Source organism: Mandrillus leucophaeus, unplaced genomic scaffold (genome assembly GCF_000951045.1).
Source record: "Mandrillus leucophaeus isolate KB7577 unplaced genomic scaffold, Mleu.le_1.0 Scaffold286, whole genome shotgun sequence".
Classification (NCBI taxonomy): Eukaryota; Metazoa; Chordata; class Mammalia; order Primates; family Cercopithecidae; genus Mandrillus; species Mandrillus leucophaeus.
This window is the reverse complement of record NW_012102987.1, coordinates 914,515-931,304: the sequence shown is the minus strand read 5'-3', so window position 1 is coordinate 931,304 and position 16,790 is coordinate 914,515. Positions and strand designations below refer to the sequence as shown.

General features: G+C 43.1%; 1 protein-coding gene across 1 annotated transcript in view; it reads right to left on the bottom strand.

Moving 5' to 3' along the window:
• The window catches only part of CEP192 (centrosomal protein 192kDa), a 156,496-nt gene extending 144,798 nt beyond the window's left edge, over window positions 1–11,698 (bottom strand). The window contains exons 1-3 of the mRNA XM_011985552.1: window positions 11,535–11,698; window positions 9,642–9,767; window positions 2,375–2,550 (exon numbers count right to left, since the gene is read on the bottom strand). Coding sequence (XP_011840942.1) covers window positions 2,375–2,550; window positions 9,642–9,767; window positions 11,535–11,698 — 466 coding nt within the window. The remainder of the gene's footprint in view (window positions 1–2,374; window positions 2,551–9,641; window positions 9,768–11,534) is intronic.
• Between the last annotated feature and the right edge of the window lie 5,092 nt (window positions 11,699–16,790).

The window sequence follows — 16,790 nt, the reverse complement described above, 5'->3', positions numbered from 1 at the left end:
CACCTCAGCCTCCCAAAGTGCTGGGATTACAGGCATGAACCATTGTGTCCAGCCTCATTGTGGTTCTGAATTGCATTTCCTGGATGTCTAATGATACTGCATATATTTTCATGTGTTTACTGGTTATTTGTACAACTTCTTTTTTTTTGAGACGGAGTTTCGCTCTTATTACCCAGGCTGGAGTGCAATGGCGCGATCTCAGCTCACCACAACCTCCGCCTACCATGTTCAAGCGGTTCTCCTGTCTCAGCCTCCCATGTAGCTGGGATTACAGGCATGTGCCGCCACGCCCAACTAATTTTGTATTTTTAGTAGAGACGGGGTTTCTCCACGTTGGTCAGGCTGGTCTCAATCTCCCGACCTCAGGTGATCCACTGCCCTTGGCCTCCCAAAGTGCTAGGATTCCAGACGTGAGCCACTGCGCCTGGCCCAGTCTTTTCCCTTTCTTGATAGTGTCTTTTGAAGCACAAAAGTTTTCAATTCTGAAGTCCAATTCATCTATTTTTTTCTTTTATTGCTTATTTGAGTTATAATATCCCTCTTTTCTTTCACATATATAACATTTTTCATCAAGAGAAACACAAACCTCCCTTACAATTTTTCTAACATATAATGTGCACTCATTCATCAATCTTACAACATACAATCAGGCAAGTCCTTTTGAGTACTGAACTAGTTTGGAGTTACAGAATACCACTGCTACGTAAGTACATAAAATGAACTTTTCAATTTCCAGTTTTGATTTCTTTGACGAAAGAAAGTGAATGCAGAGTACTTAAGAGCAATCAGACAGCAGAAACCTATAATTTTTTTAAACAACTTTCCCTATATTTTTATTTATTTATTTATTTTTGACACAGGGTGTGGGTCTGTCTCCCAGGTTAGAGTGCAATGGCATGATCACCATGACCGCCTGGGCTTAAGCAATCCCAACTCAGCCTCCCAAGTAGCTGGGACTTAAGGCGCACAGCACTATGCCCTGCTAATTTTTGTATTTTTTGTAGAGACAGAGTTTCACCTTGTTGCCCAGGCTGATCTTGAACTCCTGGGCTCAAGCCATTCACCCACCTCGATCTCCCAAAGTGCTAGAATTACAGGCGTGAGCCACTGTGCCTGAACCCCCATATTTTTGTAGTTTCTTCTCCACATCTAATTTGAGAGCAATTTTTCTTTTTGAGACAGAATCTCACACTGTCACCCAGGCTGGAGTGCAGTGGCGCAATCTCGGCTCACTGCAACCTCTGCCTCCCGGGTTCACGCAACTCTCCTGCCTCAGCCTCCCAAGTAGCTGGGATTACAGATAGCCACCACCATGCCTGGCTAATTTTTGTATTTTTAGGAGAGACAGGGTTTCGCCATGTTGGCCAGGCTAGTCTTGAACTTCTGACCTCAGGCGATCTGCCCACCTCGGCCTCCCAAAGTGCTAAGGTTACAGGCGTAAGCCACCGTGCCTGGCCCAAGGGTAATTTTTCAAATGCCTTACCCTTGAGTATTTCCAATACATTCAACCTAGTTTTCTTAGAAACAATAATTTATTTTAGAACTTATAATTCACCAGTTTTATTTAAAAAAATAAGCTTAGAAATAAAATTGACTCTCAATAAGAATATAAATTAAATAGTGGAAGAAAAGTGGAAGATGCACTAAAAATAGGCTTGTCTTGAATATAAAGTATCCTGTGGCCATCCGACAGCATGGTTTCCAAAGCAAAGAGAATTTCAGCTTAAATCAGTCAACAAGGTTAAGAGGAGACCTTTTCCTATAAAAGTACTGTAAACATGATATTAACAGGTACAATGCAAACCAAAGCACTTTCAGTTTACAGTATGATAGTACAAAATGAATACATCCAAGCCAGGAGTGACGATGCATGCATCCAGCTCCAGCTACTCGAGAGGCTGAGGTGAGAGTCTTGCTTGAGCCCAGGAGTTTGAGCCCAGCCTGGGCAACACAGTTAGAATCCATCTCAAAATTAAGGAAAAGGAAAAGAAAAAGGCCAGGCACAGTGGTTCATGCCCATAATCCCAGCATTTTGGCAGCCCAAGGCACAGCAGATCTCTTGAGCCCAGGAGTTCAAGCCCAGCCTGGGCAACATGGCGAAACCCTGTCTCTACTAGAAACACAAAAAGTTAGCCCAGCATGGTGGTGTGTGCCTGTAGATTCAGCTACTAAGGAGGCTGAGGTGGGAAGATAGGTTGAGCAGCCCAGGAAGTTGAGGCTGCAGTGGGTTGTGATCACACCACTGCACTCCAGCCTGGGCCACAGGAGTGAGATTCTTCCTTAAAAAAAAAAAAAAAAAAAATTCCAAAGCTGGGGAAATGAAAAAGGAAATAAAAACATATGCATTAAGAAATAATTTCCAATAGTTCAGTACCTTGTGCTTCTTCCAGTGGTGAAGCCCTGTTGAAGAGATCTTGGTCCTGCAAGGATTCTGTAGCTCTGGCTGGCTCCTCTTCTGGTCCTGCTGTCTCCATTTGGAAAGCTGACTGTTTGCTGAGAGCATTTGACAAACGCTGACTTTCCACATAGCTCTTTTTCCTAGAGATAGAACTTTTTTATTAGGAAACAGAAGAATGATAAAATGTTAGTTACCTTGGGTAAATCTACAAAATATCTATTAATCAGTTATGTGTTTCACCTCTCAAAAAGAAAAAATGGAAGCAACGAAAGGAAACATTTGAGTCTAGCCAGAGAAGTACAACTGCTAACACTGCATGGTATTCGGAGGACCGAATCAACCTTTTGGGTCCAGTGATATACGGTCTACCAAAATCAAAGAGAACGACATACAGCTGCTCTTTCTCTCAAGCAGCAAAAAGTGGTTTTTTTATCTCCAGAATAAGTATCCTTGAAACCAGGCTACATAATACAGCTTTCTAAAATCTGCAGACTTAAAGGATATTGGCATATTTGCCAAAATAGCCAAATCTCTGAATTAATAAAGGTTTCAATTGTTTTTACTTTTATCCCTAGTCCTGGTTCTTGTCCTTATCTTTCTTTCTGCCTCTGCTGTTTTCTGTGTGGATGAAAGTATTTTTCTTACAGGCAATTTTCCTCCCACCCTACTTCAAAAACTCTTGGGTCTAGAGCAGCTCACCACAGAAAGAGGAGGAGTGGGAATGGAACTTCAGGAAAAAGCCTCTAAATGCAACAAATTCATTACATGACATACTGATACCAAGAGCCAGACTCAAATTTGGCCAGGCTGAATTTTTTTTAAAAGCCCTTCCATATTTCTCAAATCCCAACCCTTCATGCCTGAGGCAACACTCCAACTCTAACTACAATTTACTTCCCAGTTTCTCCATCTCTTTACTGGAGCTGTAGTACATACAAAGTCACCAGCTTAAGCCAAAGGTGCACTTGTGGGTAGGTACAGGAAAACTTCATTGAGTACAGGAAAGGAAAGGCATAGGTGGAAAGACTATGCATAGTTACAAAGTCAAGGGGTAGCAAGGACAGAAAGGAAAAGAGGTGGGGGAGCAAGATGGTGACAGGAAATAAATAAACAACAAGTCAGGACGTTTAGGTCCATATTTTAAAGCCCCACCCTGAGAAAAGCATGCAGTATGACCACCAGAACTTTAGAATGACAGGGTCAGTTGAGAGCAGAGCACTCCACATTCGCCACCATCCCTCTAAAAAAGCTACTTCGTCAAAACTACAGATATCCTCTATTTTTATTAGCTCAAAACAACTTTTCAAACTAAGTCACAAGTTTCAAGTTAAACAGGAAAGAGCAACTTCCAAGTGTCCAATAAAATGACAGCAAGGAAAGCTATAAAAGTGAGGCAATCTGGGCAAGAGCTACCAGTCCTCACCCATGCTTACCCCAGATTCTGGAATCCGAAAAGCAGACGGGGCGTGCAGGGGAAAGAAAGATGGGGTGTGCAGGCGGAAAGAAAGCCGCAATCCAAGAACGGAAGGGCCCGGAAGCAGAGAAGGAAACAAATCTGCCAGGAAGAACCACAAAAATGTTCCGTGGCTACAGGCAGGAGGAGGGCAGGAGGGAGTCAGGAAGAACCACAAAAATGTTTCGTGACTACAGGCAGGAGGAGGGCAGGAGGGAGCCGGGGGCGGCAGGAGAGGGTGGACTGAAAGCCCGGCATGAAGTGTGGCAGGAGCGCCCACCCTTCTGCCCCACCCCAGAGACAACAGCCATGCACACACAACAGCGAACACCTGGCAAGGGGGAGGGAAGCGCTTGCCTGCAATCAAAGCACAGAAAATGCCTGTGGAGAACGAAGTCACGGCAGTAACAACGGCCCAGAAGAAAGCATTAAACATCTGGCATAAAATGTAAGACTCCAGCCTGCGCACTCTACAGTAAACGGCCAGGAACAACGTCCCTCTTGCGGGGAAGTCAATGAGAAACGAGAGTTACATACACAACGGATAAGGATGCCCACGCTAGGCAGCCTAGAAGCCAGCCACAAATCAGACGAGAAAAACAGGAGCAGTTCAAGAGACAAAAATAAAAATGAACAAACTATACAAGCAGCCCTGGAGAAAAGGAACAGTTTACAGAACTTTCAAAATTTCTAATTAGAATCTTCAGAAGTATCCATGTAGCTGTTACACTCAACCCTCGGTATACATGGGGGACCGGTTCCAGGACCCCTGCGTCTACCAAAATATGCCATATTCAAGTCCCACAGTTAGCACTGACTACATTCAGGTTTCACATCCACAGATACTGTATTTTCCATCCACGTTTGGTTGAAAGAAATCTGCTTGTAAGTGGAACCACACAGTTCAAACTCGGGTTGTTGGAGGGTCAAGTGTACATCCACAAAAACGGCCCATTTTAAAAAAAGGTCAAAAAAAGAGCTCTCATGATTAAAATTATGATTGCCAAATGATTTAATGAGCAGGGAGAAAAAAAGAAACTTATCTAGAACAATGTCTTTTTGCACTAAAACAGAAAAAAAGGGAAAAAAATAGAAATAGAACAACCCAGGCAATCCAAAACAGCAGTTCTGGAAAAAGAAAAGGAAAAACTAGAAGAAAAGCCGTAATTATCTAGAACTGATCTCCAAATCAATGCCAATTAGAATTTAGTGAATGGGGGAAAACAGCCCCACCCACAAGGGACTCAGACGGGATTCTAAAATTTCCAGAGAAAACATAGTTCAGATAAAAAACCAAGTATTGAGATTACACCAGACTTCACGTACAATGTAGCAGTATCTTCAAAATTGTGTGAAAATTTATTTTCATCCTAAAATTCTGTACTCAGCTAAAATATTAATTTATTCGAAGATTAGAATAACGACATTTTGAAACACAAATTCCCTCCTCCCCAAGAAGGGGTCAAAGAAGTCACCCCTCACCGGGAGACTGGGGCTTTGCCTCTCCCGGCTGCTGGCCCTCCAGTACAGCGTCCAAGGAAGCCCTATACTCAGACCAACAACTCAGGGCTTCAGACTGTTCAAAACTCAAGAGCTAGCTCCAAGCACTTACCTCTCCCCAGGCACTGAGTCTAAGACTCCATCTCGCCAGGCCTCCCGTCTTCCATCAACAAGGACCAACAGGACCAGTTTCCAGAGCTCCTGCCTCCAGCAAGAGTCAAGGGGATACCCTCAAGATGCCCTCCCATCCCTGACATTTGCGGTTTCCTCACAGCAACAGGTGAGTGGGACTACCTTCCCAATGCCCTTTAACTACCGAATTTCAGCTCCTAAAACCAGCCAGGATGCCTCACTGCTGGCACTCCAAGCCCCTTAAGACTGCCCAGCGCTTCTACTCCCCAACAAACAAAACCCTTCTACTGTGCCTTCTGTAATTGACAGAGCTGGGTTGACAAGATCTGCCATTCCTGAATCCCTTCTCTGAACATTCCTTTCACCTTACTGCTTTAATGAAAGCCTGAATATCCTGTGAGGACATTACTACCCCCAAGCTCTGACAAGGGGGGACCCTCATCTCTCCCACAGCCGTGGCATCATCACCTGGTGTGGAGATGGAATATATACGCCCTTCTTGCCCTCAGTGCCACTTCCAGGTCACTCTCCCTAGAGCCTCACAGCTCTGAATCACCTGCTACCCCTCTTGCCTCTAGTACCACAACTATATGATGCTGACCCCATCTGCACCTCCAACCCATCTGTACCACCACATCACTCTCCCTCCCACTGTCCATACCCTCTCCTCCTCCTTAACCTAAAGCCCATGGCCAATCTCAGCAACCTTGTCCCTTACTCCCTTTATAAACTACAACCCTGGTTAAATCCAATTCTCTGCCTCCTCTTCACCGGCACTCCTAAGCTCAGTGTGACTGGAGAAACATCACAATCACCCTGAACAGTCATGCCCATGGCCCTCAAGTTGGGCCCTTGATGTCGTCTAGGAATCCTAACATTTCAACCCTGTCCATTCATTTTCCTATGCTCCCATGTGATAATTTTACATCTTTTTTTTAAACCACCAAACTCCTCCTCCTCCACCCTCACTCTGACTTGATGATTATACTTCCTACTTCACTAACCCTACTTTTAGCCTGAAGCACTGAAAAGGTAACTTCCACAGATCCTTACCACTACATGCACCCACCCAGGACAGCCTCCCACCTGTTCCCGCAAAGGAACTGTCCGCAGTCCTACCCAGCTAAAGCCATTCCCCGCACTGCACATTGTGGCCTACCCTCTCTTACTGACACAGACGTTACTGCAGCAATTCTCTTCCCTTTCTACATCGGCAAGTTTTACCCTTTCCAGGAGATTATTCCTGTTATCATGTAAACAAGTAGCAACTTCTCCCACCACAAGAAAAAAAAAAGTGAAACTTTTCTTCACCCACTACAACCATCCAGCTATCACAACCTCGTTTCTCTACTCCCTTTCACAGCAAAACTCCACAAGCTGTCTACTGCCTCTAACAGTAACTCCCGTTCTCTCTGAAACCCACTCTGAGTAGGCCATCACGGTGCCTGTCCCTGCTTCCACCAAACTACTTACTGGGGTTCCGAATGACCTAATCTATGCTAATTCCAAGGGTCAATTCTTTGCCCTCATTTTATTTGACATAGTTGGGTAACTCTCCTTTTAGACATGCTCTGGACATGGCTTCCAGGATGCTCTGTTTTCCTCCTGCCTCTAATCACTAACTCTTAATCTCGCTGTTGATTCCTCCTGTCCCCAGCTTCTCACCGTGAAGCATCCTGAGGACCAGGCCTGGTTGCTCTCTTCCATCTGCCTCACTTCCAGACAGTCAAGACTCAGTGCCATGCTGCTCCCTCTTGCCTCCTACAGTCTCTTCCATGTGACAGCCAGAGTGGGCCTTTTTTTGAGACAGGGTCTCACTCTGTTACCCAGGCTAGAGTGCAGTGGTGCAATTACGGCTCACTGCAGCCTGGATCTCCTGGGCTCAAGTGATCCTCAGAGAGGGCCTTTTAAAACACAATTCAGATGTAGCCCTTTAGTGGCTTCCTGTATCTCTGAGTCAAGGTCCTGCTCACCACCTCGCCAGCCTCCCTGTGCTCTGTGGACCACGCGGGCGACGAGTCAAGGTCCTGCTCACCACCTCGCCAGCCTCCCTGTGCTCTGTGGACCACGCGGGCGACGAGTCAAGGTCCTGCTCACCACCTCCCCAGCCTCCCTGTGCTCTGTGGACCACGCAGGCGACGCTCCTGCCTTAGTTCCTTCAGGCTGGCTGCACCTTTGGCCTGAAGTCTGCTCCCCCGGGCGTCCACATAGTTAACTCCCTCCCTCAAGTCTTGGCTCAACTCTGTTTTCTTCTTTTTTTTTGAGAGAGTCTCACTCTGTTGCCCAGGCTGGAGTGCAGTGGTGTGATCTCGGCTCACTGCAACCTCCACCTCCCACGTTCAAGCAATTCTCCTGCCTCGGCCTCCCAAGTAGCTGGGATTACAGCCACATGCCATTACACTTGGCTAATTTTTGTGTTTTTGGTAGAGATAGGATTTCACCATGTTGGCCAGGCTGGTCTCAAACTCCTGGCCTCAGGTGATCTACCTGCCTTAGCCTTCCACAGTGCTGGGATTACAGGCGTGAGCCATTGTGCCCTTGGCTCATATCTTATGTCCACAATGAGACCCATACTGAACACTGCCTTCAGCCTTCCTAATAACCCTCCTTATCATATTCTGTTTTTTTCTAGTACTTTTCCCTTCTAATATACTGTAAAATTAGTATATTTTAGTGTCTTGTTTAACATCCGTTGTAATCACTGGCATTTCCTACCCACTTGGAAAAGTGTGTGGCGCACACAGTAGGTACTCAGTCAAAACTGCGCAGCAAAGGAATGAATACACAAGGGTTAACATCTTTAATACAAAGAAAGCACTTATATATAAAGACTATCAAGAGGCAATTCACAACATAAATATAAGTAATGAACAGACATTAAAGTAGGTTCAATTCCATAAATACTCAAATACAAATTTAAACACAGAAAACAAGATTGTCTGTAATACCACCATTACCATTTTGGTTTTTTAGACTTCCAGACTTTCTTCCATGCATACACACATGTGTATTATATAAATTATTTTTCCCTCCAAAAATCAAAGATTAAAACTAGCATCATCAAATGTCGGGCAGGGCTGAGGGAAGCTGGCATTTTCATCATACGTCTACTAGGAGAAGAAACTGGCACAAGTTTTCTCAAGAGCAATGTGTTAATTTGTCATGGTCTTTAAAATACACTGTTTTTACCTCAGCAATTTAAACCCCAGAAACCTTAATAATATCCTAGGTGTGAAAAATGTATATATAAATGTACATATAGGGAAGTTCATTACATTTATAATAGCAAAACTGGAATAATCTAAATGACCAACATAGATCTGAGTACACAGTCCATTAACATTATGACACAGATTCATATTAATAGTAATTGAAAGCTGAACATAATACTGCATCTTAATTTTTTGTGTAATAAACAGAATAAGAGTTTAACTTATTTTGTTAAAAAAATAAAAAAATTTTCATTTTTTTTTCTATAGTTTCATATTAGAAGTAAAAAGATTTAAAGGCATAAATGCACATACAAAAATTTGTAGTATGGAAGACTACAAATAAAAATGTACTAAATGGCTGTTCTCTATTTAGTGGGATTATAGGCCTTTACTGTCTTCAAATAATTTTCTATACTCTCCGTTTTTTTCAATAGCACATGTTAATTTTAGAATAAAAAAAAAATGTTTTGAAAGACTAAAACTGTGATTAAAAAGCATAAAGAAAACTCTTGGCCGGGTGCGGTGGCTCACACCTGTAATTCTAATCCCGGTACTTTGGATGGCCAAGGCGGGCAGTTCACTCAAGGTCAGGAGTTTGAGACTAGCCTGGCCAACATGGTGAAACCCCATCTCTACTAAAAATACAAAAACAATTAGCTGGGTGTGGTGGCACATGCCTGTAATCCCAGCGACTCAGGAGGCTGAGGCAGGAGAATTGCTTGAACCAGGGAGGCAGAGGTTACAGTGAGCCAAGATCACACCATTGCACTACAGCCTGGGCAATGGAATGAGTGAAACTCCACCTCACAAAAAAAGAAAAGAAAACTCTTAAAGATTCTTAGAATTAATCAGAATTACTTAGAGACACAATCACATTGTCACTTTCCACAAGACTGCGTAAGACCTACTTTTAACATAGTACAAGCAAACGAAGGCATGAACTTACTCGTCATCCTGGAAGCTAAGCTGTAACCTCTCTCTTGGTTCAGCATCACTCTGGCTTCCGGGAGATGACCCAGATGGAACTGAAAATCTCTCTTCTACTAAGTAAGATGACTGGACATCAGGATACCTACACAAGAAAAAAATTTGTTTTAATTGTTAAGAATTAAATTACACATATTTAAATGTCATCATGACATAGGGCTGCATGACAGTAAAACCAACCACCAGGGACAAAAACAAACAGGGCTCCTGTATTTCAAACCATGATCCTCTGTGCAAAGCACGGAAACCTGTGGCTCAGCAATGGGGAATTCATCTGTATTCAACAATACAGTCACAAAAAATCTTAAAGCTATAAGAGCTGACAGCGTTAATACAACCCCTTCGTCCCAAAGGTCAAGATGATGCTCCTCACTAAATGTTTAGGTTGAGAGAAGATGGGAAAGTTTAAGCATAGGCAAACTTTATACGTTACGCAAGACCCTACATGGAATGGATGTATAAACCATACACAGTCCAGTTGAAGATACAAAACAAGGTGTATTTAACCAAACATCAATCTGGTAATAAAACAGAAATTTTAAAAGTAAAGAAAATAAAAGCTGGTTGAGTTTTGGGGGTTTTTTTGAGACAGTCTCCCTCTGTCGTCCAGCTGGAGTACACTGGCCCAATCTCAGCTCACTGCAACCTCCGCCTTCTGGGTTCAAGCGATTCTCCTGTCTCAGCCTCCCGAGTAGCTGGGATTAGAGGCATGAGCCATCACGCCTGGCTAATGTTTGTATTTTTAGTAAACAGGGTTTCGCTGGCTGGTCTCAAACTCCTGAACTCAAGTAATCTCCCCGCCTTGGCCTCCCAAAGTGCTGGGACTACAGGCATGAGCCACGACGCCCAGCCTGGTTGAGTTTCTAAGGAAGAGAAACTTGACTTCAGGAGATGAAAGTTACTAGAATGACAAGAGTTACTTGAAGAGTTACTTCACAAACCTAGGACAGACTGAAAGCTGGAAGAGAAAGAGAAAGACAGCCATACAAATCCAGTAAAGAGTAAACCTGGCTGAAATGAATTAAAAAGTGAGACTCTGTCAGACCTCTAAATAGATCCAATGACCCAAAACTCTAGACACCTAACCTAAGATGGACCAGAAACTCATGAGACATTAGGAGACAGTTCAGTGTAGCTAAAAATGTAATTCATAGATGTCTTTTGAGAATTTGTGTTGCCACATTCTGTAACATGAACAGAAAAGCAAATAAAACCAATGTACTGAAAAAGAGAAGAGGCTGGGTATGGTAGCTCACACCAGTAATCCCAACGCTTTGGGAAGCTGAGGCAGGAGGATCACTTGAGCCCAAGAGTTTAAGAACAGCTTAGCTAACACAGCAAGACCCTATCTCTACAAAAAAATTTTTTTAATTAGCAAAAAAAAAAGAGAGAGAAGAGAACGAGTTATACAGAGAGACACAGGGTGGGATGACAAAAACCCAAGTCCTGATAGCTTCCCAAATCTCAATCCCTGTCCCTTCTTGCAGCAAAGCTCTGCACTCCTCCCCTGATGACAAGAGGTACTCCTACAACCTTATGATTAATTTTCCTTTGAACTTCGCTAACACAACTTGTTTTACATTACTAGCCATTAGTATGACTGAACTAATACAAATCCAAAACACTATAGACAAAAAAAAAAAAAAATAGACCAAAATAGGTAATTGGTGCTCAAACCCCAAACCTACCCACTTTGAAAAGGCAATGCAATATGTCTTTTCCATATTCATTTCACATATTTGGCCATCTCCCTCATAGACAAAACAAAAAGCTCAAGCTTGACTGAGAAACATAAGTATCAGCATGCTGTCGGCTTTACGCCCTGGAAAAAATCTGCTCAAACAAATCTTACCTGTTATCAGTGCTGGATCTATTCCTAGCAAGTGTGGAAACAGCAACCGGCAAGCCAAGATTTGAAGAAAGAGTGACATTTTCCAAAATCCCACTGTTACCAAATAATGAATTGGTGAGAAAGCTTGGAAATGATTCTTCTGCTATACCTCGAAAATCTTCCATCTCACTGCAATAACAAAAGTATTTCAATAGGTCACATATTACTGTAAGATGTTTTTAAATGATTAAAAGCATCATCTTAGAAAACTAATAAATCTTAGGAAAAAAATCCTTTTTGTAGCATCAGTAAGGGGGAAATAGGCAAATAGTCTGAGGTAAAATAAATCTCAGAATACTCTGCTACTTTATAGATGAGAATAGAAACCTTAAACATTAAACTTATCTTCTTATAATTAACATAATAACGCAATACAACACATTTTAATTTGCTCTTTGCTTCATGTAGCAAGGAAAAAGAATTACTACAAACTTATCTAGTAAAGAAAGCAAAGATGGCAGAGAACACTGATGGTATATATACAAATGATTTTAGGGCATATTTAAAAGTTTGGTAGTTACGTACTCATTCTAATACAGAACAGAAAAAGTACAACTAGCAAAAATCTAGCCTGGATCTCAGAGTGTCGTTAAGAGCGAATTAAAAAGTGAACACATTCAAAGAAAAATTTTCAGTTAAAGTATAGTTGGCACATGGACAAGGTAAAAGGGGTAAAAGGGGCACACAAATGACTAAATCTGGAAGACACCAGCACAAAACCTACGCTATTACTAGAGAACTTGACCACGGTACTCTGAAGATGTTAGCCAGTCTCAACAATTTTTCAGAGTACGTATCATATACACACTGCATGGAAATCAGTAAAGGAAATAATGACAGGAGGACTAAAAGATAAATAATCAGGAAAAGCTAAAAAAAAGAAAGGATATTGGCAATGTGCCTTGAAGACTGAGAAGAACTTTTAAAAGGCAGAGTATGGGATAAGAGAGTTTATTTAGGATGACAAACATGAGCCAAAAAGGAAAAGAGTTAAATTTTATTGCATATCTACTAACTTAACTCACTGAATCCACAGAAAATCTTACAATATAGGTATTACCCCATTTTACAGATGAGGAAACAAACTGAGAGACTAAATTAGCTCAATTTTCCCAAGGTTGTAATTCGTTAAGATTCAAACCCAGGTCTGACTCGAAAACCCACCCTAAGTGCTATGTCTATGCTGGCAGTAGCAAATACTCCAATGTATTTTGGCAGCAGGTGAACAAAATAACACAGTAAACAAAGCTAGAATGCCAGAATGGAGCCAGATTCTAAAAGTCTGAAACGGTGTATTGGAAAGTTTGAACTGTACTCTGCAACCAACGAAGGACTGGCACAATCAATCCATAGTATGGGAAGGGAGAGGACTTAAACACCTGGAAGACTATTCAAAGAGCTACTTCAGTAACACAGGAGTGTACTAGGATCAACGACAAATTGGATTAAAGCACAGATTTTAGACAGTATGGACTAACTACTCTACAAAATATAAAAAGAAAAGGTTTCACGACCACTAAAGAGAGTATGGGGCAGGTGCGATGGCTCATGTCTGTAATCCCGGCATTTTGGGAGACTGAGGCAGGCGAATCACTTGAGGTCAGGAGTTCAAGACCAGCCTGGCCAAAGACGAGGTGAAACCTCGTCTCTACTAAAAATACAAAAACTAGCCGGGCGTCATGGCGGGCACCGGTTACCCCAGCTACTTGGGAGGCTAAGGCAGGAGAATCAACTGAATCTGCGAGGCAAAGGTTGCAGTGAGCCAAGATTGCAGCCCCGCACTCCAGCCTGGGCGACGGAGCGAGACTCTATCTCCCACCAAAAATAAGAACTTACTTGTTTTGGAATAGGAATTAAAACAAATTAAAGAATGTGTAAGCAGAAACTCAGTTCTATGTAAGAAAACCCAATTTCCCCAAGAAAGAGAAACAGCTGGAGCCCTTCAAAAATTATCTGCCTGTTTTCTGTGGCTAGTGAGCCTTATCTCTCCTCCTTTCCACGGCATTGTGAAGACCCTGTTTCTCTGGCTGTGCAGCTGCAAGGTCACTAGACAGATAAACTCAAGCCGTAAAACATGTTTTTCCCTGGAAAGTAAGAAATGATGTAACGCATGTCTCAATTAATTGAATAACTGTTCTTGTTTCTCGCTTCTGTAGTATGCTATTCCCTGTACAGATCCCCCCCGCCCGCCCCACGAAATGCTTAAAAGGTAGCTTAACTCTTTGAAGGCTCAGACTTGTCCAGGGCTCAGACTTTTTGGATGTTAATCCGACTGGGCTGGTGCACCTAAATAATAAATCCTCCTCAATCCCTCAGTCTGATTCCTAAATTATCCCACAACAGTTTATGAAGTGCCCATGCCCCCGTCTGAAGCCCACCTCTCCACTCTGTACTCGATCCCAGCCCCTCACGGCACTGACAACTACTCTACCAACCGGCCCCCTTTCTTAACGTGATCGAGTCTTCTGTCTGTGCAAGCCCTCCCATGCTGGGCATGCTGCTATTTCTCCCACCTTTTAAAAAAGCCTTCCTCTTCATTATCCCCTGAACTGCCACCACACCTATCCATGCTCCCTTTATCACAGGCTTCCAGAGGAATCATGACTGACCATCCAGTTTTATCACTGTTTATTCTTGCATTTATCTGTCTTCTTCCAGTGAAATAATTTCTCCCTAAGAGCAGGGGCCTTGCCTATCTGTCCATCACTATTTCCTTAACACTTAGAACAATGCTTAGCACACAGCAGGTACTCAGTAAGTATCTGTGAAACTAATGAACGACAACATTCTCAGGCAGTGGGTAACCTCAACTTTAACTTTAACCCCTATATATTTAGAAGAGCAGCTTCTTGGGGAAATGTCTATCTTGTTCATCCATATATTCCCAATACCTGACACAGAAGTGGAAATACAAATTGCAAAAAGGAGTTGTAAGGAAGAATCTGTAACCCCTAGTTTGCTGATACTCAGTGTCTATTATCAAGTAATGTGCTAATTATTTCACATACATTTTTCTAATCCCCATGTCAAATCTGTAAGGTAGCTATCATTCCTATTATTGAGGGAAATGAGGCAGAGAGAATTGAGATGTTTCCAGTCCACACAGCACAAATGAGGCCAGAGGATTCCCACCCAGGCAAGTCTGGCCGCAGGGTATTCTTTCCTCTGCACTAATTCCACCTCCCGGTGGTGCCTGAAGTCCCAGCTCCTCAGGAGGCCACCATGGAAGGCAGCTTGAGCCCAAAAGTTTGAGGCTGCAGTGAGCTATGATCACGCATGTGAATAGCCACTGCAATCCAGCCTGGGCAACAAAGTGAGACTCTGTCTTAAATAAATATACAGGAGCATATGCATCAGTTATATGCAAATACTACACCGATCTATGTAAGGAACTTGAGCATCTAGAGGATTTCAGTGTCCTGGGGTAGGAGCAGGTCCTGGAATCAATTCCATGGATAACCTGAGGGAACAACCACACTTCCAAATGGCTCTCTGACATCTACCTTACCCCCCAATGCAATACAAAATACAAAAGCAAACTTGTTACCTTTCCTCCGTTCCTTCCTGCCGTTATCTTCAGTCTTCGCCCAAATCCATCCCTATTAACTGGCAATACAAGACGGACACCGAGGACCATTCTGATCCCTCCTGCTCTCTCACCAAACTCTAATGCTTCTAACGTCAAATACACCTCTGGAGCCGAGCCCCACTTCTATATTCCTAATGCCGGCTGCCCATCACTTTTTATTCTGGACTATCACACGAGTCTCCCAACTAGCCTCCCCAAGTCTAGCCTTGTAATTACTAAGTTATTCATTCATATACAGACGTGTAAACTATTAAAATGCATACAAAACACTTCAACAGTTGTTCCTATTTAGAAGGGGCCTAATCCAAAGAAAACTCAGAAATTATGCGAAGATCATTCATGCAACAACCATTATGAAACACAAACCATGAAGAACAGTCTACTTGACCCCAAGAATGCAAAAATAAGTAAGGCAGCTCTCCTCAGGGAGCTGACAATCCCTATCAACGACGATAGTGGCAAGTGCTTCAACAGACCTTTGCTAAGGGTGCAAAGGTAACAAAACCCACGGGAAGATTCCTCAAGATGTAACCTAGCACCTAGTCTCTTCTCCAGAAAAGATTACACTTGCAAACCATTCAAGGACGTAACACATTCCTGAAGGAAATTTCCTTTAATTTCTCACATTACTGCATTACCCACCCCTCCTCCATCATCTCAAGTGAAGACAATATGTTATCTCTTCTTCTATATTTGAATTGAGTAGCTATATTTGCAATTTCTCTTGCTATTTCCTTAGAGTAGGGACCTCAAATTTCACATCTGGGTTCACTAATTACATTCCTAGGTACATTACATTCCATAGTACATATGACTACAGTCAGTAATCGTAGGTCTAGGTATACGATTACACACATTTAAAAGCACGTGCCGTGGAACCCAAAGCCGAGCCAAACTTTCCCAAAACTCATCATTTACTCTTGGCACTTTAAGATATACTTTAAAACTAGGTAGGCATTTGGTATATTGTTGTTCGAGGCTTACCGGTTTTGCCCAGAAAGCTGAAATTTGGAGAAAAAGTTGATTTTGGAGCAGTAAAAACGCCAGTCGAATGACCTCAAAATACTAACAGCCAATGGGAATACGGTCATAGGAACAGCTGTTCTCCAAACGACTGCCTTGAAGAGGTCCTCACGTTTTACTAAACAATCTCTGAAATGAACAGCAAAGTACACGCAGAGCGTATTAACATTCGTCTCATTTCCCGCTCTGTTGATAATGAAATCATAGGCAAGCAATGCAGGTGAACTATTAGGAAGAAATGAACGCAACCTGCAGAAACCAAAGCAAGCCAGTCCACGGAGGACAGGGGCATTCAGCATTAGGCTCACAAAGTTACTTCCTGGGTCAGAATTTTAAACAAAAAAGAGAAACAGAGCCGCCCATCACGATGCACAGAAAGCAGCCACCACCGGCCACCGCACAGGCACCTGGCGAGACGCCCAGAGGGAAGCACGGAGAGGGCCGGTCCCTCGAGAGGTGGGAGTCCCCAGACAGGACGGAGGAGAGACAGCCGCGATGCCCTGACAGTCTCTCATCACGCCCGGCCAAAGCGCCGCGACACACGGGCGTGCAATTAACCCCAACCGGGCGCAGCTCGGCTCGGAGGCCGGAGGCCGGGCCAGGCG